At 42.8% G+C, this 16,222-nt stretch overlaps 1 protein-coding gene and 1 pseudogene across 2 annotated transcripts in view; one reads left to right on the plus strand and one right to left on the minus strand.

Moving 5' to 3' along the window:
* Uvrag (UV radiation resistance associated) overlaps positions 1–16,222 on the minus strand; it is a 298,170-nt gene that overhangs the window by 50,632 nt on the left and 231,316 nt on the right. For both annotated transcript variants that reach the window (XM_031387482.1, XM_031387483.1), the window contains exon 13: positions 9,424–9,502. In XM_031387482.1, coding sequence (XP_031243342.1) covers positions 9,424–9,502 — 79 coding nt within the window. The remainder of the gene's footprint in view (positions 1–9,423; positions 9,503–16,222) is intronic.
* LOC116104385 lies at positions 5,386–5,507 on the plus strand (annotated as a pseudogene).

Consider the following 16,222-nt stretch of genomic DNA (forward strand, 5'->3'; position numbering starts at 1 on the left):
TGACGTCCAGTCAAAGTCACAATACTGATCAGGAATGAACCCAGGTCTCCTTACATTTGTGTTCCTAGCCATATATACTGCCCCAAATCAAGCCAGCCCTGGGTATAGTGCTATACTTCAGAAGGCAGAAAAAACCTATTTATCTTTTTAATTCTGCTATGAACTAATGAATCCTAGGGATTAAGAGAAAGTTCTCTGAAGTGGATGGCTTTCTGCATGTCTTGGCATGCCTGATGCTGCAAGCCACACAGTGGTGAGCCTGCAGAAGGAGCCCCGCGCTCCAAGTCCCTGTCACTAATAAGCATTTCTACCATTTTGAGAAGGTAAAAAAAAAAAAAAAAAGTCAGTAGGCCTAAGTTTTAATTCAAAGAAATTGAAGCTAATTTTACACATTTGGTTATCAGGGTGTGCTCAAGCCCAGTTATTTCTGACTTTTATGCTGGGTGTAGTGCCCATTTCCACTCACATTTTCATCTACATAGGTAGAATAAGGCATTTTGTAGCTTTTGTTTAGTATATGCCATCATTTTCCCCCAGGGTGATTGTCAGTCATTATGTAGCCCAGGCTAGCCTCAAGTTCACAACTTACTTGCCTCAACCTCCTTCACATCAAATTTTAGGTTCAGTTCTAAACAGCCTGACTTAATTTCTTACAAGTTAAAAATATTATAGCTTATTAATATTGGAAAGAAAACATACTGCTAAAAAAATTGTTATTATTTTTTTTTGATACAGGGTTTCTCTGTGTAGCCCTGGCTGTCCTGGAACTCACTCTGTAGACTAGACTGGCCTCGAACTCAGAAATCCACCTGCCTCTGCCTCCCAAGTGCTGGGATTAAAGGTGTGCGCTACCACTGTCTTGCTACTGCTAAAAATTTTTAAGGAGAATCCTAGAGACAGCTCCAGGAAGTATGAGTGGAGTGGTTTTAGCCTTCTGCTGAAGGCGGCTGCCATACTGCGGGCAACTGGGCTGCCTGTGGGGAAGAGGGTAAACACAGGCTGGCCTAAGTCAAAACTTCAGCAAATTCCGCATGTAGGTTACAAGGCATAGATAGTAATTCAGCACATTTTGGAGACTCTAAATAGCCTGACTATAATCTTTTTAAAAAGTATTACTTATTACTATTTTCTTTCTTCTTTCTCCTTTCTTCTTTCTTCCTCTCTTCTTCCTCCTCCTCTTCTTTTTTTTTTTTAAAGATTTATTATTATACATAAGTACACTGTAGCTGTCTTCAGACATACCAGAAGAGGGCGTCAGATCTCATTACACTCATTACAGGTGGTTGTAAGCCACCATGTGGTTGCTGGGATTTGAACTCAGGACCTTCAGAAGAGCAGTCAGAGCGCTTAACCACTGAGCCATCTCTCCAGCCCTTTCTTCTTCTAAGACAGGAACTTATAACCCAGGCTGGCCTTGAACTAGAAAGATCATCCTGTCTTAAATTTCCAAGTGCTGACACTACAGGTGTGAGCTACCATGCTTGGCCTAGATATTTATTCTAGCACATATGCAAATATTTCAGTGGAAGAATAAAGTAATATTGGAAATGACCTAAATGCCTACCAATAAACAGTTAAATGAATTATGCTATATGCATACTACAGGACAACCTTGCATAGCTCACAACCAACAGAAACTGCATTTTAACAAACATACTTAAATGGGAAAAAAGCACAAAGGGCAACATACTACACAACCTAAAACTATTTATTTTAGATAAATTGTATCTATTTTAACTGTGTACTCTTAGCACCCTGGGTGCTGAGCCAGGAAGCCCAGGAGCTTGAGGCGGGTCTGATCTATACAGATATGAGCCATGTCTCCATTTTTTAAAAGGCAAGCCCTCTGGATCAGACTGCCCAGGCCTAGCGCCAATGGCCCAGCAGTTACCAATTTTAAGCTGTTACTCTATGAGCTGCAAGCTACACATTCACACAGAGCACTGCTTTGAGGGGAACCCCACTTTTTCCTACCTTAAGTGGAATCTGGCAACATAGCCCAGGCTTGCCCTGAAATCTCTGTCTGCTTGTCTCGCCTTCTGGGTACTGGGATTGTAGGAGTGGACTACTATGCCAGCTATGTGCTTGACCATTCAGGTATGCTGCCTCTGAATTATTAATTTTAATCTAAATTTTTTGGCTGTTTACTTGCTAAATTTACATTAATAAGGATACTAATTTTATTATCATTGGAAACTCAAGCTTATAAATTTTAAAATGTTCTTTAATGAGTACCAGAATTCAGATATATCATTATTTTGGAGTTTATTTCTTCAAATACCTTATGTCTAAGCTATGCTGGTCAGTTTGATGCCAACTAAAATCAGACCAAATTCATTTCTCATATGGTTCATAATTCATTTCATAAGGTTCATTCAATCACAAAAACTATAGTTAGAATTCCTATCTATCTCTGAACCAAGCACTGGCCTCTCAGTTGAGAGGCATTCTTTGCATTACTGAAACCACCCCCCACCCCAGCAGATGCCACTGCTGGTGGTGCTTTGAAAAGCCAACTTCCCAGAGTAGGGCTAGTGTGAGAGGGAGAAGAAGAGATGTTACAGATAAGCTAAGCAAGATGCTACATCTACACCTTAGCTCCCAACCACAAGGAAAGGGAGAGGCCTCTGCCTCCCAAGTGCTGGAATCGAAGGTGTACACCTCCAATGTCTAGCTTTGGAATATGTCTATTGCTGTTAGTGAGGAAGAAAAGTAGCAAGCATAGTCGTTGCTTTCAAAGCAGGATGGGCAGGCTCTCCATGCCGTTGCTCACCTAATAGCTCTGTGATCGAGCGCAAAGAGCTCTGTCTGCAGAGGTCCAGCTTATCCCATGGTCAAGCGAGTAGAACAACATCCAACACTTCTAGAGCTTTTGCAGTCAACCAAATAATAGTTATTATGTAAATAAACTGAATGATTACTTACTAACAATTTATCTTAAGAGGGTCTTTTATCTAAAATATACCAAGTTCTCTTCCAATTCAATAATAAAGACAAACAACCCAATTTAAAAATGAGCAAAGGTCTACATAGGCATATCTTCAAAGAAGATATATAGACAATGGGAATGCACTTGAAATGATGCCAGACACCTTAGCCAGTAGAAAAACTCAAACCAAACCACAGTGTGGTAATCACCCCGCAGCTGGTGGAAAGCTCAAACAGACAGAAAATAAGAGGCCAGCCTGGTCTCCAGGGTGAATTCCAGCCAAGACTACACAGAAAGACTCTGGCTGGAAAAACCAAAAAGGACAGAAAATAGCAAGTGTTGGCAGACATGCAGAGAAATGAGAAACCTGGTACAGTGTTTGCAGGGATATAAAATGGTATAGACATCAAAATGTCTGACGATTATTCAAAACATTTAACATAGGGAGACATAACTCAGTAGCTGGGTGCTTACTTAGCATGTACTAGCTGGGTGCTTACTTAGCATGTACTAGGCCCTGGGCTTGATCTTGACACAGGATTTAAAAAAAAAAAAGAAAGAAAGAAAGAAGAAGAAAAGGGAAAGGAAAGGAAAAGATCAAACACAATTATATAGCTCAGCCATTCTGCTCAATATATACTTGAGGAAAATGAAAGTATGTGCCATTTAAACTTATATAAGATGTTCACAGCAACGATACTATAATAAACAACTGTGTGTGTGTGTGTGTGTGTGTGTGTCTGTCTGTCATCTCAGTGTTCAGGGAAGGCAGCTAGAGGATCCAGCCAGTCTAAAGAAACAGTAAGCTGCCCCAGCACCAGTAAGAGACTGTTTCAAAAACCAAGGGGGAGAGCAGTGGAGAACAGCAGCACCGACTTCCGGCCTCCACATGCATATGAGCAGGCAGCCACATCAACACACAAGCTACTGCATATAGACTTTAAGTGGGTGAATTATAAGGCGTGTCAATTACATCTTAGTAAAGTCTTTTTAAGAATTTTAAATATGAACTTTCACTACATTGTTGCCAAATTTTTGTTGGCAGCATGGGGGAACATTTTGACTATGAAAATATCCTTGAAGCGCTGGGGTGGCAGCTCATGGCAGTGTGCTCAGAGAGCATGCGTGAGGCTCCATGTTCAATCCACAGTACTAATGATGAAAAAACAGTCTCTGGAACATGTACTCCTAAGAATTACAAAACAAAATGCATGCTCTCCCTGTGTCATATATATGGAACTGCATGTTGGGGAAGCATTCGTGGATTTAAGTTGCTGACGGGTGGTCACTGATCCCTCTAGACAGTCATGAACTTGGGCACCACAAACAGAGAGTGTTGGATGTGCATGTCCTCCTAGGTCATGACTTGTTTAAAAGGAGGAGGTACTTTCACTTTCTGTGAAGCCTTAGAATAATGGGCAGAGTAGGAAGGAACCCTGGGCTAAAGCTGGAGTGAGCACCTGTCCTCAGCTTCTAATTGTCGTTTTAATTAAGCCTTGGCACACAAATAAAAGTCTATGTGGAATTCACAGAATGGCCTACATTTTAAAAAACAAAAAAAGGAATATTCACCAAGCTAGTGGGAATACTTAATCTGGACTCTTTTTGTCAATGTGACAGGGAAGCAACAGAAATTAGCACACAGGCAGTCCCGTATCTCTCACGCCAAATCTGGAAAGCACACAGGTACGAGATGGGCTAGAGGACTGAAATCATACCAAAGTCTTGACAGCCAACTGAACGTAGGGCATCATTGCTATTTGTAAAGTGTATCTTCAAAGCATTGGGCCCTTGGGCCCTTGGCCCCTTGGCTTCTGGGGAGTGTTGAAGAGGGTCTTGGTTGAGGGAAGCCAGAGAGACGGTGGTGAGTTCACAGAGCACAGCTGACCCTTTGCCCTGAGCTGGGCTGCATTCCTGGAGCTCCACACCGGCAGGTCTGGTCTCATATAAAGATTGACATGTAGGGGCTGACACATAGATCCTGTTTTATTAGGGTATGAGCTTTTGTAGGAAGTCTAGATAGCTACACTGTCCAGGACAGCAATTCAAATATTTTAGTCTCAAAGGTCCTGTATACAGTTAAAATCAGTTAGGACTCCCAATTTATGTGCATCATGTATAAGTTAATATTTGCCATATTGGAAATGAGAATTAAAATGGATTTTAATTATTAATTCATTAAAAAATTAAAGAGGTGCTAGAGATTCAGTGGTTGACAGCCTTTGCTGCTCTTATAGAGGTCCTGGGTTCAATTCCCAGCACCAGTATCAGGTAGCTCAGCTCTAAGGGGTCTGGAGCTCAATGCTTGTCCAAATCTGAGTACACATGACATACTTGTACAAACACATAAAAATACACTTTAAAGAAACAACAGAAATCTATTATTTGTCAGTATAAATAAAAGTTAATACTGATAATTAAATTAAAACAAGAATATTTTTTTAAAAAAAGATGCCCCTGTCGCTAAAGCATTGTAGGTGTGGGTGCTGTGTTAGTCGAGTCAGTAGGCAGCAGAGAGGAGGGAGGCTATGTCTGTGCTTGGTGTTTTGATCTGTGAACATCTGAGTAGCCTAACAGTTCCTGAAAAAAGTGAGCCTGGGCTGCCCACAAGTCTGGTGCCAGGCGCTTAGATGGGGGGTGAGCTGCCAGTTTGTAGTCTGGGGTTGTATCAGTGCTGGTGGCTCCCAGGACTGAGGGGGTCTGTGAGGGAGTGAGCCCCTGGGGGGGAGAGGAGTCTGGAGAATAGCGAGCCTAAGATAAATACCACATGGGGCCTGGACAGGGAACTAGTCTGAGACGACCACCAGTTGGGTGCCACACAGGCCTGGTGGGGGCAGACCACGCCTGAGATGACACCTGCCTGGCTCTATAGTGCCGATGGGGCATAGCACTCCTGAGACCACTCCTAAGATGACCTCAGACAGTCAGAGATCCAGGGAACCTCTAAGAGGAGCAAGTAAGTGGCAGAGAAATGGAAGAGGAAGAGAAACAGAAGTATGTGGGCACAATCAAGAGAGGCAGCGAGTGGCCAGAATGAACAAATCCAGTCATCCCTAGCTTCCACTGGAATTCAGAGTTAGGCTGAAGTAGGTTTTCCCCTGTGCTCCTTAAGGCCCTGTGATATGCCCTGCTTCCTTTGGTTACAATGCTTCTGCATGCACCTTCTTTTACTAAAAAACAAGTCCTTTCCTACCTCTACCTTTTGTCCCGGCTGTTCCTATGGCCTTAGGCAACTTTCTGTGCCCTCATCCCTGAACAGCTGGATTTCTAGTCATCTCTCAAGCCTTAGCTCAACAACCACTTCCTCAGAAAGGCTTATTTAGCAACTTTGTCTAACGCAGGTGCACAGCCCTCCCACCCTAAGTTATTTTGCATTATTATAATTAATCTTTGGCTTTTATTTACTGTATGCCTTTCTCCATTCAACTTGAAGTCTAATAAGGTGGGAATCCTTATTTCTTGGTAGTACTGGACACCGAATCCAGGACTTTGAAACTTCCTAGGCTCTATCAGCTGAGCTATATCCCTAGCCACAGATAAACTCACTTTAAAAATCAATGCTAACTATACTGTGCTTGGAAATATTCTTGGATTTTTGTTATTGTTGTTGTTTGATTTTGAGACTTGCCACTAGCTCAAGCTGGCTTACTTTGTAGTCCAAACTAATCTTGAGCTCACAGCGATCCTCCTGTCTCGGTCTCCCTAGTGTTAGTATTACAGGCACGAGCTGCAATGCAGGACTTGTGCCTGAGTCTGACAGACCCATTTCTCTAGCATTGCCTGACTGTGGAGGCTATCACCTGCTGAGGGGCTGGCTCTGGCTGGACAGCTCTGCTGCTGACAACAAGCACGGTGCTGGACTGACTCACCCTCATGCCTGGCTCAGCACCCGCAGCCCCTCAGACTGCAGTGGCATTCAGAGGGCAAATGGGTTGGCTAGCTCTCTGCTCTTCTCATGATATTTTAGGAGTTCTGCTTGAAGGCTTGTCTTCCCAAGCCTGTGCTTTGAAAGCACAGGCTGGATTGATCCCAAACCCTGAAGCAACAAATATTACTAAGTTCTGTCATTTCCTCCACCAGAAAAGTGATTTTACTACTACTTCTGGTTGTGATGAAAGGTCCTATTGACTATTCAAATCCTCAACCAAGTTATGGACACGGTACTAAATGACTTCACTCCCTTTTCTCTGGCACTTTAACACATGCCAGCGCTTTCATCTAACTCCACTAATGTGGCTTGTAAATCATGGAGGCGGGGCTGCTGTAATGGCATGCCTTATTCACATCTCTAGAGATGGGGTATAAACGAGGCTCACTGAGAAGACAAATTCCTCTTTGACAGCATGCATTAGTATATGCAGATAATCCTTCCAAAGCTGCACACATCTTGTTGCTGTAAGGCTGGCTTATGAACGATAGTTATTAATAACTCTATTACAAAAAGGAACATAGAAGAGTGGTGCTAGTAAGGTCAAAACACAAAGAAACTTTCCCAAAGCTTCTTGTGGGTCACAGATTTGCTACAAGTTTCTTTTCTTTTATGTGCTCAAAAGTGGCTTCCTGAACAAGCTTTCAAATCTATGGAAGTATGTTCTGAAGAAACAGAAAATGACCCCAGAGAGCTAGCTACTTGTTTCCTATGGACAAAGAACATAAGTAATTGCCCTCCCCTGCAAAGAATATATGGTTGCACACATACAATTTCTACAGGCAGGGTACTTCTTATGCAGATGAAAACATCAGCGGAGCACACTGTGGCCTTTGGCTGGTTAAGTCAGGCTATTGAGAAGTGCTCCTACATCTCCATCTGTGAACCAATGCAGAGCACTGACCCGAGGTTCTCACCACACCCAGGCAGCCTGCACTTGGCCTTGCAGATGGGCCACTCTCAGCATCTCTTTAAACCATCTTTCCCATCTCTGTTGGGAACATGACATGTTTACGTGCATGCATTCTTGAGTTTGCAGCTGACATTAATGAGGAGATCCACACACTGCAACAGGACAGGTTGCCCCTGGAAGCTTCCAAATCCAGTGCTAATATGCACAGAGCAAGATACAGCCAATGGGGTCAGGGGAGAAGAACCTTTGAACTCAAACTAGAAAGTAGCTCTAAACAAAGCCATTTTCACTCCTAGTCAAGTTGTACTCCCTCTCTGCCACAGCAGAGCCCCCTGGACATGCTGACAAATCCACTTATTTACTAAGTTAGTTTGTCTTTCTTAGTGTAGTCTTAGTCTGGGTCTTTTTCAGGAAAAGATCGGTCTTTTCCAGGGATTGACACAACTGTGACAGAGGTGTGTGAGCTAGACTCGACATTAAATTCCTGCTTCTTTGGCAAAAATACTTATCTGCCAAAAATAGAGGTAGGGATAGCATCAGTTGTGGGAAGAAGGGCACAAGGAAAGGTGAGGCATGGACAGAGTCTGTGTGTGTGGCTGCTTGTCCTAGCACGGAGGCTAGGCTGTACTTGTATGATCCTGAACATGTGTAGCTTCGTTAGGAAACAAGTGTTTAATTCAGTATGATAAACTAGAACTATGATCCAATTTTAGAAAATAATAGCAATTTTCATAAAAACCACATTTCAAAAAAACAAAACAAAATAAAAACCAACATTAAACTGAGGTCTGAGGGGAAGAAAGCAAAGATAACACCATATGGAGGAATAATTCTAGGTGCGATGGACCTTTAGATTCATATGGAGAAAAGACAACTGAGGCTCGTAAAAGCAACACACCACAAACCTATTACTTCCATAAAATCAGAAGGCGGAGGATACATCTGACAATGTCTTTAAGGAACAACAAATTGTGGCTATTCCACCATATTATACTGCAGTTGGACAGATCTCCAAAGAAAAGCACCAAAGCCTTCCCTAGCAGCTAAAAATCCCATGCACTGTCCAACTCTTGAAGCAGAGCCAACTGCACTAAAGAAATGCTATGGGCTGCTCTCGGGAAAGCACAAACCCAGGCATCTGCTCCTTTTCCTACGGTCCATGGGAAACACTGTCCATATGAGATGCTAACTGATGGGATGCTGAAAGAGCCACAAGCATCCAAGACGGACTGGAAGGAACAAACGCTTGGCTTTTCCCGTTGGGCCTTGGATAATGAGGTGAGGAGACCATTATGGACTCGCCAAAAGCACTAAACTTTTATTCCATAAACAATAATGCAAAATGAGTCCCCAGAAGTGGTCTAAGAGAAGAGAGCCATTACCAATCAAGCTGTAGAGCCAAGAGATTTATTCAGACCACACACTCAAGCCCAAGCCTACCAGGAAGAACTCAGAAAAGGATGGTTAGAGGCAGAGATGGATTCTAAAGCATGCCCACTGTTTCTCCAAATTCATTTTAATGTCACAGAATAAGACTATGGCGAACAAACTGCACTGCTCATATAAATGGGTAAAGTAAAGGGTTGGCTGCAGTAACTAATTATGGAGAAAGAAGGTAACAATTGAGTAAGGGGAACAAGAAGAGTCACTTACCTGTGCTATGTTCTTGTTCAGAAGGTAAACACCATAATCAAACTGCAGCTTCTCCCCTCCCTTTGGATATAGAGGAAACCTAAGAAAGGTAAACGAAGATTAGAATTTCTCAATGACAAGGTAAAATGACTTCTGCACTGTTGACAGACGCAGACTTTCTTAGACACGGCACAAATATCTCATGATTAGACTTAACCGAAGAGTTGGATATGGTCACTGCAGTCTACTAATACCTGCATAAGAGACAACAGCTGCCATCTTCCTACAGAGAAACTGAACATACCGCAGGACACATACACCAGGACCTGCAGCTCCAAGGAATGGAGTCACTGTTTCCTGAATCTTGCTAGCCTATGACAAAGATTCTCCTATTCTTTCTAATGCCTTGGACTTGACACTTCAACTTTTAAAACTAAATGGGAAAGAAAGTTAAGGGGAAAAATTAGACTTAAAAGCAATATACAAGACTTTTTCTTAAGATGGCCAGTCAAAATGCCAAATCTGAGCCAAAATTCATGTAAAATCTACTCCTTTGCAGCACAGCTATCTGTATGTGAAGCCTGCATGAGGATTATTTGTGCCACAAAGCTCTCCGGAATAAACTTACCTTGCGACCTGCCTGCCTCCCTCACTGAGGCAACATGGCATGAGCTCAGGATCTCTTTAAAATGAGCTGGTATATTAGGGAATATACCTCTCTTGAGGTCCAACTTCCCTCATGCATAGGAAGAAGTCAGTGCACATTTACAGGTATTGAGGTTTTTGTTTTGTTTTTCTGGCTCTCAAGGTCAAGCATCAGTGCAGTACCCTGAAACAGATTTCTCTGCAGAAAGGTCAGTTACCAGCACTTCTGGTCATTCTTAGTGACAGCCATTGCTAATTGGAGAGGGGGAATCTCAGGTGCTCTGAATCTGTATTACTCTGATGGCGAAGAGTGTTAGGCATTGTTTTAGATGTTTGTCAGCCATCTGTAAATCATCTTTGGAGACTACCTGTTTATTAGCCCATTTTTCACATTGCTGATAGGAATGCAAAATGCTCTAGCCACAAAGGAACTAAGTATAGAGGGTTGCAAAGAGCAAAATATGCGCCTACCATTCTGGGTATACACCTGACCAATAGTAAGTCAGCACACCCCACAAGTGCCTCCATATTCATGCCTACTGCAGCATTACCACAGCAGCCACATGATGCACCCGGCATAGGTGTCAGTCAACAGCTGAGCAGATACAGAAAATATGGCATATACACACAATGGAACGTTAGGCACCCATAAAGAACAACGAAATTATGGGACTTGCAGGAGAATGACTAGCGTTGGATATTACTATATTAAATGAAATTTAGAAACAGACACAGAAAGACAAATATCCCATCCCCTCTTTATTGTGAGTAGGAGAGTGTGACAGGAGGGAGTGAGGAGGGATGACCAAGGGGAGGAAGGAGAGTGTGACAAGAGGGGGTGAGGAGGGATGACCAAGGGGAGGAAGGAGAGTATGACAGGAGGGAGTGAGGAAGGATGACTAAGGGGAGGAAGGAGAGTGTGACAGGAGGAATGAGGAGGGATGACCAAGGGGAGGAAGGAGAATATGAGAGGAGGGGTGAGGAGGGATGACTAAGAGAAAGAAGGGTAGATAGAGTGAGTAAATTTGGTCAAAGCTAATGATATATTTTGAAAGAAACTATTTCTGAAGCCTACTATGATGTACCATGAATATACACTAATTAAAAAAAAATATATCAACCACAACCCAGGGTTATAAAACAAATGATATCTAGCTTGGCTCTGCAAAGTAGAACTACTCTCAAGAATAACATAACCACTGTGAAACCAATGGTGTGGAATAATTTTGATTGTCACAAATGACTGAAGAAAAAAATGCATTTTAATAAAGAAAGCCCGGAGGGTGTAGAGTTTTCAAGTAAAATAAAAAAGGAAGTACAATTTAAAAGCTTTCTATTAAATTTTCAAGAGCTATGGGTTTCATAGTATTCAAAAGGTAAATCTGATGTGCTGTAAAATTTATAGGCATTGGGGAGTGAGCAAGGTCACGAACTGAAAATTTACTAAAGGAAACCAAACATCTTAGACACCCATCAAGAACACAGGACTTTGTATTTAACTGGGACAATAAAGCATAAACTATGCTGCGTGGTGTATATCCCCAGTAGAGAGGGATGGTGACATGAAGGCAGGACATGCAATGCAACACCAGGGGGTGGTGGTGGTGGTGGTTGTTGTTGTTTTCTCATGCTGCCAGGGACCATTCACACTCACGTGGACTGGGGTGCCAGGAAACTACATACTTGTAGACATAACAATGAGGCTCTTTGGAGGGATATGCAGGAGTCCCAAAGCTCTGCCTGCTGAGGGTTATTCTATAAGCTACCACACATAGACTCTGAACAGTTCTCCCAATCCAAAGTCATCTCCACTTTCAAGTTATAAATTCAGAAACTCCATACACCGTAAGAGTAAAGTGAGATCAGCCCATGTTGAAAACCAAACCTCTACATTTGTGAAAACTGGATTTCACAACATTTGACTTTATTATGACTGCTCTGGGACTTTGTGGAAAGAGCCACAAGGTATCTGTGTAACATTAAAACAAAACCAGAGAGTGATTAGAGACAAAGGTTGGAACAGGGCAGCGCTAAAATAGACCAGGGATCAGGACAGAGTTCACAGCTCGTTCTCCTTCCACATTCTTAACGGGTCACTTCAAGTTGAACACTTTGTTTATAACTTTCACATTCATCTCCTGTTGCAGAGGCATGCGGGTTTATAGACCTCCTAAGCTAGCTGGAGAGGTGGGACCCACTGCAAAGAGAAAAGGCCATCACCATCAGGATGTAAGATGGGAATCAAAGACAGGTAAGAACTCAGCCACTCACACACAGCCAGAAAAACATTCTTAAATGCACAAAAGGACTTATTACTGGAGAATAGTATAGCCAGTATAGTGGTACCTGCCTGTGAACCCCAGTGCTAGGAGGTCTGCAAGTTCAAGACTGGCATGGGCTACATTAGCAAAGCTTATCTAAAAAATTTAAAAAATAAAAAAACAAACAAACAAAAAACAAAACAAAAACCAGGAAGGAAATAAATATGAAACATATTTACTATTAATATATTCAATATGAATTATTAATACTATACACAACTAAATAGCCAATCTTGTTATTTCTCAAAATACATTTCCAGGTTCTATTAGGATTGTACCTACGGGCTGGAGAGATGTCTCATTGGTTAAGAGCACTGACTGTTCTTCCAGAGGTCCTGAGGTCAATTCCCAGCAACCACATGGTGGCTCACAACCATCTGTAATGGGATCCAATGACCACCTATAATGGGATCTGGTGCCCTCTTCTGGTGTGCATGACAGCTACAGTGTGTTTATATACATAAAATAAATAAATCTTTAACAACAACAACAGAAGGATTGCACCTACTGTACATAGTGAATATTATAGAAGCAGTAAGCAATAACACAGTGTGCGTGGAAGAGGTCTATCCAAGGCCAGTGCCCTGAAGACCTGTGGAGAAGGTGGCCTTTAATGCAGGAGCCTTCCTTGGCCTTCCATGCCTGGTCTCATCATGCTGAGTGGTCACACCATCCTAGCCAACCTGTACCACTTCCTTTCTCAGTCACCTCAGTTTGTAATTTTGCACACACTGGGTGGTTATTTGGTTAGTCTGTGTTTCTCTTAGTATACAGTTCAGCATGCTAATGTCTCCCTTTGTAATGGCTAGCTCTCAGAATAAACACTGGGTCTTTTGGTTTTTTTGTTTTTGGACAAGGCTGAACAACTGATCTAAAACTTACTATGTAGCTCAGGCTGGCCTCAAAATTGAGGCAATCCTCCTGGCTTCAGCCTCCTGAGAATTAAGATTATAAGTGTGAGCCATACTGTGCCCAGCTCAGAAACAGGTTTGATTTTCTTCTTCTTTTGCCTTTACTAATGGACACTCAACCAGTATTTTTTGAATTAAAGAAACAGATCATGTGTGAAAATGACTTGGAGCTCATTATACAGAGCCATTTCAGGGAGGGCAGATTTGTCACAGGGCTCCCAATGCTAATGTGATCCTGGTGGGATTAGCAGAGAGGCTAAACCTGGGGATGACTAGACTGTGTAACAGTGTCACTAACAGTGTCACTATTATTTCAAAGAAACTGATGCCTGGGTCACCGTTTAGTAAGTGGAAGAGACATGACCTCATTTCTCAGTCTTTATGGATAAATGCAGTATTCTCCCTTGCTCTGTGTCCTTCAGCGAGGCACACCCAGGATGACTGCTCAGGAGAATATCAGCCAACTGAGGGTAAGGATGGAGGAAACAGGAGAGTTCATCTTGTAGGGGCGTCAGCAGTTTCACAGACACACAGCACTGGGCCTGTTCTGCATGGCTTCCGGAAACAGGGAGTGACATGCATGCATGCTTTGTCTCACTACAGCCACTCACAATCCTAAAAATCTTGAGTACAGGTGGCCAGTCAGAAATGCGGAACATGTAAAGGGCAGAGGGTGGAATAGTGGCCTGCCAAAAAGTAGGTCCAGATCTTAATTCCCAGAGCCTGTGAATGTGACCTTATTTGGGAAAAAGGTCACAAAATATTAAAAGATCTAGGGATGAGATCATCTTTGATTATCCAGGTGGGTCTTAAATCCAGCAGGTGTGCTTATAAGGGAAAGGCAGAGGAGAGGTCGTGTGACCTTACCCAGCTACAGCCAGGAAATGTCTAGAAGCTTAGCAATGGGAAAGAAAGGTGTGTGGCCCTACTGACACCTTGATTTTGGACTTCAGTCATCCATGAGAGGGTATATATTTTTTTTTGTTTTAAGCCATCAAGTTTGTAGTAATTAACAAACACCCTAGAAACCACCACAGGAGGAAACCCTGGCTTCCCACTGGCTGAATGAGATGTAACATTCTCCCCAAGCCCCATCCCCATGCCAAGGTTCTGTAAACTGCATGTGTGGCTCTGAAGGCATGATGGTTTCATTTTCCTTCAGAAAACAGAACGTATTTCAAAGCTACAATGTCTAAGAGGCATCTGGATAGGCATTAGCTGGGGCTGGAATGTAGGCCTACTGAGTGCTGCCAGGCAGGGTACCTAAGAAATCTGAGCATTTGGTCTCATGGAGAGCCCTTTGCTCCTGCCTAAGTTCACACATACATAAAACACCAGCCACGGAGCCAGGAGTGAAGGTGTGTGTCTCTAATCCTTGTACCTGGAAGGTGAAGCAGGAGAGTCTTGGGTTCTAGGAGAACTTAAGCTACTTAGGAGACTCTTTTTCTTAAAAACAAAACAAAACCACAGAGACATAATACACAAAGAGTTTGTGATCCTGACCTTGGGAAAATATTTTAAAGGGAAGACATTTTTGAATTTTCCTTCTTATTAAAAAATTATAAACACTTCTCTTTTAACCCCAGCAATTTTTCTTTTTTGTAAACAAAGAACTCTAAACCAGTGACAATTTCTAGGCCTTTTCTCGGACTCACACCCAGGTCCTCTGGAGAAGCAGCAGGGGCTCTTAGTTGCTGAGACACCTCTCTAGCCTCAAAGCTCGCTTTTTTTTTTTGGGGGGGGGGGGGGGTGTTTCGAGACAGGGTTTCTCTGTGTAGCCCTGGCTGTCCTGGAACTCACTCTGTGGACCAGGCTGGCCTCGAACTCAGAAATCCGCCTGCCTTTGCCTCCCAAGTGCTGGGATTAAAGGCGTGCGCCACCACTGCCCGGCTCAAAGCTCACTTTTATAAAGATAGTTTTAACGATTCATTTTTCCAAACAAGTCCTCATAGACCGATTACCCTAACTTGAGTCAGTTCTGCTGTGCTTAGGTTAGCCCACCTGACCCTCTGGTACAAGTCAGCAGTCCTTGGCTGGCTTTGCTAAATCTTAAAGCTACATGGACTTCAAACACTCAATAACAACTACAACAACAACTACAACAACAACTACTACACTGCCACTACCAAACAATACTACTGCTACTGCTGCTGCTGCTGCTACTACTAATCAAAACATAAAGCTAAGACTAACCAATTACATCGAATCCTCAAGGGGGAAAGGAAAGAGATGGCTACCAGCACACCCCAGGCTTTCCCCCAGCACTTAGAGACCAGATATTAAAGCTACACTGACCCACATTCGACTGGAAAGCCACAGATCCACACTGTGCAGCTACAAGACACTGGCAAAGTGAAACCCTGACAAGAAGAAAGGATTCTTTACTTTTCCAAGACTAAGCAGAGAGCTGAGATCTCCTGAGCTTTGCAGCACCTCACTAAAGTGAGGCCAGAGAGGCCGCAGGGAGGCAGAGACGGGAATGGATGTCGGCTTTCAGTTGGACCTGGAAATACTTCAGCATGTGTTTCTATGTCACAAGGTCACATTTACTAACCAGCCCATAACACACTCCTTTAAAAACATTTTAGAACTGTATTTTCACTTCCACTTGTCATTTGCTATCCTAATTTATTGCCATGTTTCATTGTTTTACATTTATTTTGTGTGTATGTACTCATGTGAGTGTGTAGGCATAAAGTTTTTGCAACCTACTTTTAATAAGGGTTCAACCAACCTCTCCTCTAGCCATCACCCAGCAGAGGCAGTGGAAAAGCTATTAGGATATGGGGGTAGTGGACCTGCTCAGCAATAGTTCTTTGGAGGCATTCTCGATCTTCTTTCTCAGAGTTCAGTCCCATAGCAAACACCAAATACAACTCAGCAGCTGTAGACCAGTCCTCTAGGCAGGCAGACAATAGGCATGGACTGGCAGCTACAGGCCAA

This window comes from Mastomys coucha, unplaced genomic scaffold, assembly GCF_008632895.1.
Source record: "Mastomys coucha isolate ucsf_1 unplaced genomic scaffold, UCSF_Mcou_1 pScaffold21, whole genome shotgun sequence".
Taxonomy (NCBI): Eukaryota; Metazoa; Chordata; class Mammalia; order Rodentia; family Muridae; genus Mastomys; species Mastomys coucha.